The sequence below is a fragment of the Montipora capricornis genome, chromosome 7 (assembly GCF_036669925.1).
Source record: "Montipora capricornis isolate CH-2021 chromosome 7, ASM3666992v2, whole genome shotgun sequence".
Taxonomy (NCBI): domain Eukaryota; kingdom Metazoa; phylum Cnidaria; class Anthozoa; order Scleractinia; family Acroporidae; genus Montipora; species Montipora capricornis.
The window spans coordinates 30244802-30249801 of record NC_090889.1 but is presented as its reverse complement, the minus strand read 5'-3'; the positions used below and the strand labels follow the sequence as shown (position 1 = coordinate 30249801).

The 5000-nt window shown below is 38.6% G+C and overlaps 1 protein-coding gene across 2 annotated transcripts in view; it reads right to left on the bottom strand.

Moving 5' to 3' along the window:
• LOC138056856 (stabilin-2-like) overlaps positions 1-5000 on the bottom strand; it is a 124416-nt gene that overhangs the window by 13993 nt on the left and 105423 nt on the right. For both annotated transcript variants that reach the window (XM_068902776.1, XM_068902775.1), the window contains 3 exons: positions 4745-4783; positions 3029-3145; positions 2057-2182 (listed from right to left, as the gene is read on the bottom strand). In XM_068902776.1, coding sequence (XP_068758877.1) covers positions 2057-2182; positions 3029-3145; positions 4745-4783 — 282 coding nt within the window. The remainder of the gene's footprint in view (positions 1-2056; positions 2183-3028; positions 3146-4744; positions 4784-5000) is intronic.

Here is a 5000-nt window from a genome sequence, read left to right as displayed (position 1 = left end):
AAAATTGAATCAACTTGCTCGTGCATTTCGCGACGGGCCCGAGTGAAAGTTCTCGACTTTGGCGAGTGCAAGTTGTGAACTTCCGTATTGCACTCCATAACCTATTTATGCATTCATCATTGACCAATCAGAAACGCGATATTCTGTTGAATACATAATAAGACATCGGTTATAGCCACGCAAGTCATATCAAATGCGCATTAATTCTCTATTTTCGAATGCCCCCAAAAAACACTTTATTTGCTTCCCCCCCCCCCAAATTTTGCATTAACTATTGTTTTCAAATGCTTTTAGAAACACACCTTATTCCAAAATGGCCGCCATTTTAGTATTCTTTTGTTTCCATGCAAATTGGCCCTTATGGCCTCGCTTTCAAATATAAAATTCAAAATAATATTTAACCTTGAACGAGGCCATAAGGGCCAATTTGCATGGAAACAAAAGAATACTAAAATGGCGGTCATTTTGGAATAAGGTTTATATGCAGTGTCCCCAAGAGCATCAACCTCGGTCCCAGGGTCTTGTCATCGACAAAGAGACCCTGGGAACGAGTTTGCAAGAGCATTTGAAAATAGTAGTTTATGCAAAATTTGAGGGGGTAGGGGTGGGCAAACAGAGTGTATTATGGAGCATTCGAAAATGGAGAATAGAATAACTGTTAAATATTCAATTGTGCTGTTGCATAAGCACTGCTAATAAGCCATATTCGTAATATCGCGGTCGCACTGTAACGAGCATATTATGTAGAACTGAAGTTACGAGGAGGTCGTGGCGAGCACTCGACGCGAAATGATGTTTAAAAAAGTCGGATGTTACAAAAGGAGGCCTCAGGTAGTCTTTACTTTGGCCGCTTTTTGATACTCATGTCTGATTGTCGATTTCTGGTACAAATCACTTAAAAACGGACAATGACGTTCTTTTCCTGTTATGTACATGTATACATGGTTTTCTTTTAAAACCAATTTTGCACTCAATGGACGTGCCAGTCGCATCTAAAGTAAAAGCTTGCACCACTTAAATTCATAAAAGAGGAAGAGCCCATAAAAATAGTTGAAAACCAAGGTTAATGATCAATTTCCTTCTCAATTGTACGATGGAGATTTGAATTAAGGCAGAGGCAAAAGCTTGAATTTGAGCTTCACACACACATAATTGACCATTTCCAATGTATAGGGGCTTTTCAGAGCTAATGAGATGTAATCATCAAAGCAGAAGAAAACACAACTCTAAGAATCACAACTATTACATATTAAATATTTAATATTAACTATTAAATATTAAATATTATCTATTAGTATATACTAAAACAGTGCCCCCGGCACTGTTTTAGTATATACTAATAATACTAATATCAGAAACCCATAAGGGTTGAAACGTGTAACGCGCGTTCACAGCTTCCGAATATTCAGTGCGAACTGATTGGGTGAATGTTTCAGTGCTTAGTACCATATTTGGAAACCCATCGCTCTTGTTGTTCCAAATATGGTACTTAGCAAATTGAATATTCAGAAGCTTGTTTCCCAGCACACAAGGGGCTGTTACACGTTTCAACCCTTATGGGTTTCTGCTAATATATAATACTAGTATATACTAATAATACTAACTCCGAATATCCTGTGCTATTTACCTCCGAGCAACTCGGGAAAAAATAGCGTCCCGATTTGCATCCGTGACAAGTGAAGAAAACAACCAAATTAAGTTTTTGTGCAGTATATTATCTCACTGTTTTAGTATATACTAAAACAACCGCTAGCCACCTCCACTTCGGTGAATAGTTGTTAATTATCTGGTAACGCTGAATGGGAAGATTTCATCGTCCCGTTTTTTGAAGAAAGACAATATATGTTGATTTTAAGGCTCAAAGGAATGCCTTATATCATTGCCATGGTAATGTTATTTTAGAGGAAAATGTGATGTGAGAAATCTATGATGAGTACTTAATACACTGGCCAAATTTCGTTTTGACATGGTTACCCTAACTTTATCTAGGGAAAGAATAAGTTTGTTTGTTGAAAAAAGGTAAAACTATTTCGAGCGTCCTTAAGGTTTCACTTACGTTCGGAATCTTTCTGATTAGCAACTTTGTCCCAGCAAGGGTGGTCACAGACAAGGCACCATTTAGGTTGTTCAGAGGAAGTCGTCCAGGAACGATGTGACTCTTCAAAACATGCATGGTGAACTTCTGAAAGACCAAGATAGATGAAGGTACAATAATTGTTTAAAACAGCGGCCTATTTTAGACTTCCGTTTGGCTTTCAGCAGTGCTAGCAATTCACGAATCAAACTATTTTTGGCTGTAAGTCGAATCTTTTCCCCAGCCAATGAGAAAGAACACTAAAACAAAACAACCAATCAGATTTCAAGGCTTATTTAAAGTAACCAATCATCTTGCAGGAAAATGACAGACAAAAAAAGCGTGGGGAACTTTACAACCTTTATTCCCAACTGTTTAATTTGTGTTTAATTTCGCCATCGCTACTGGTGCTGCATGGTGAACCAGTACTTAACACAACACTCTAAACTGTTCACATTTTATAGAAACGGGTTTATCAACTGAGCTGATATAGTAAATTTGAAAGCTGACGTTTCGAGTCTTACGCCTTCGTCAGCGAATGGCTAACACTCGAAATATCAGCTTTCAAATTTCTTTACGGTGGTCAATTTACCACATCAACTCAGTACGATTGATGAACCCGATTCCCTCTGTCACATCCCCACTAACACAGCACCAAAGTTTCTTTACAAACTAAACCCCTTTGGTATCACCCAACTAGTGGACTAATGCAAATCCTGCATTTTGATTGGCTACGCTACTAGAGGACTATTAGTAATAGTCCTCGAGTAGCAGAAAGCGTAACGTTTTCTTTCGTTTTATTCCCAAATAAATATTTCTTCAACTTGCATTTGCTAACTTTATTATTGCCTTTTCTGTCCGACTAGTTGGGTGATACTAAAACAATTAGACCCTTCGCCCGCAAGGGCTACGGGTCTAATTGTTAATTATCCATTTTGTTCACACAAAAATCACCTTGGCAACAACGGCACTGTTAATAGGCACAAAAACAGTGTGGTTTGTTGTAGGCTTCCGTAGTTCTTCATATATGAACAATGCTTCTTTGCTCTTTAAAGACATGCCATACAACACCTATACATTCCAAACAAAAACAAGGCAGTGGAGTCTCTTTAAACATGAATGTTGAAAAGATATGACAACTAAATTGGAGTGGCCTGTGGTGGTATATATATTCACCCCAAAGATGTTTGAGTGACATTAGGTGGCTAACATTTCCTAGAATCTAAAACTTACCGTAACTGATCCAAAACAACAACAAAAACAACTCAGGAGTTTATTATAATTTCGTCTTTTTTTTAAGAGGGCGTTGATTAGATAAGAGGTGTCTCTTACTGGAGATTTAGACGGTACGATCTTGGCTTAGGACTTTCGCATGCGACCATACAGCTCACATCAGTCGTGACTTAACAAAACGCGTCGTGTAAGATAAACCCAAGACACCCTTAACGACGAATCGAATGTTCTCGAGTGGTGAGCGTGTAAATGGTCGAAAGTCGCGACGTACTGCTAGTGGTATATGAAAGTAAAAAAATCGTAGCATCTAAATCGCCCTTCAGGAATGGAAGAGAAGAGTTTGTTCTTAAATACGGCTTCTTTGCGCTTGCTAAACAACACTTTCCATTTCTCGTGCATAGGTATTTTAGGGAATCCACCAAAACAACCTGCAATTGGTGCCGGAACATCAGTATCAGCATTAAAATACTATAAATAGCCACGTCCTCTCCTGCGCTGGTGATTTGGACCAAAAATTTTTGGGCTCTCTTAATCATGTACGCATGAACTCAGGAAATAGGTGAATGAACGACCTTTCGATTAGCAAAAACCCACAAGTTATAGTGGTCTAAGGGCCTGGCCAAACGTGAAATGTTTGGCGTTTAAACAACACCTGGTTTGGTGCTGTTTGATCGTAATTGGTCGTGTTTGATAAAATCTGAAGGCCATCAAACATTCAATCAAACAACTTAAAACATTTATTTTGTTCTCGTGTTTGATCGGCGAACTTTTGTTTGTTTGGCCAACCGTATCAAACATGTTTGACCCGTGCATGCGTACCACGCTTTCTCAGCCGCTTGTATCCAAGTGTTTGTTACGTATTTGTGACCCATAGTTCTTTTGTTGTGGAGTTAGATCAAACACATTTTAGCCGTTTGGCCACTCACTTGAACATCAGCATGTTTGGTCACCAAACAGTGTTTGATGTTGTTTAAGGACGGTGCCTACTATTGTTATTGCGCATACGTTCTGCGCATCTCGAGACACTCGGTAATGCTTACTAATATAGGGATATTTTTGCGCGGTTTAAAACTATCCGGAGAAAGTAGATCTTAGTAAGTAGTCGTGGTATCCAAAAAGAAAATTGGGGGTAACCATGCATTTTTCAGAGATAATTAAACTTCAATTTGAGAAAGAACGCCATACATTGCGTTGTATTTTAAAGCTTTTTACAAATATTACTCATGAATTATCTTTGAAAAATGCGTGGTTACCCCCAATTTTCTTTTTGGATTTCAATAACACTTGTTAAGATCTACAGTTCGTGTATAATCACACATCGGGGCAAAAATATCTTTAATTAGTAGGCACCGTCCTTAAGTGCCAAACATTTCCCGTTTGCCCAGGCCCCAAGAACTGTTCTGTTATGAAATGATAAACGAACACTTCTCCTATTACCTTGAAAAACTCTGTGGAGTTATTATTGTCAAGTAGAACCTGAGGAATGTAAAATAATACCATTCATGATAGGAAAAGTCAAGTAACTGCAATTAAGTAACAAGCAAAAAGTGTCGTGTAGGAAATAAATCAAGTGAAACGACTCAATGAAAGGGAAGGATACCGGAGCTTATCCCTGTGGAGGGTATCCGCCTGCAACCGGGTGTAATTGACTGAGAGTCGCTTCTGATGAGGGAGGAAAACCGGAGGACCCGGA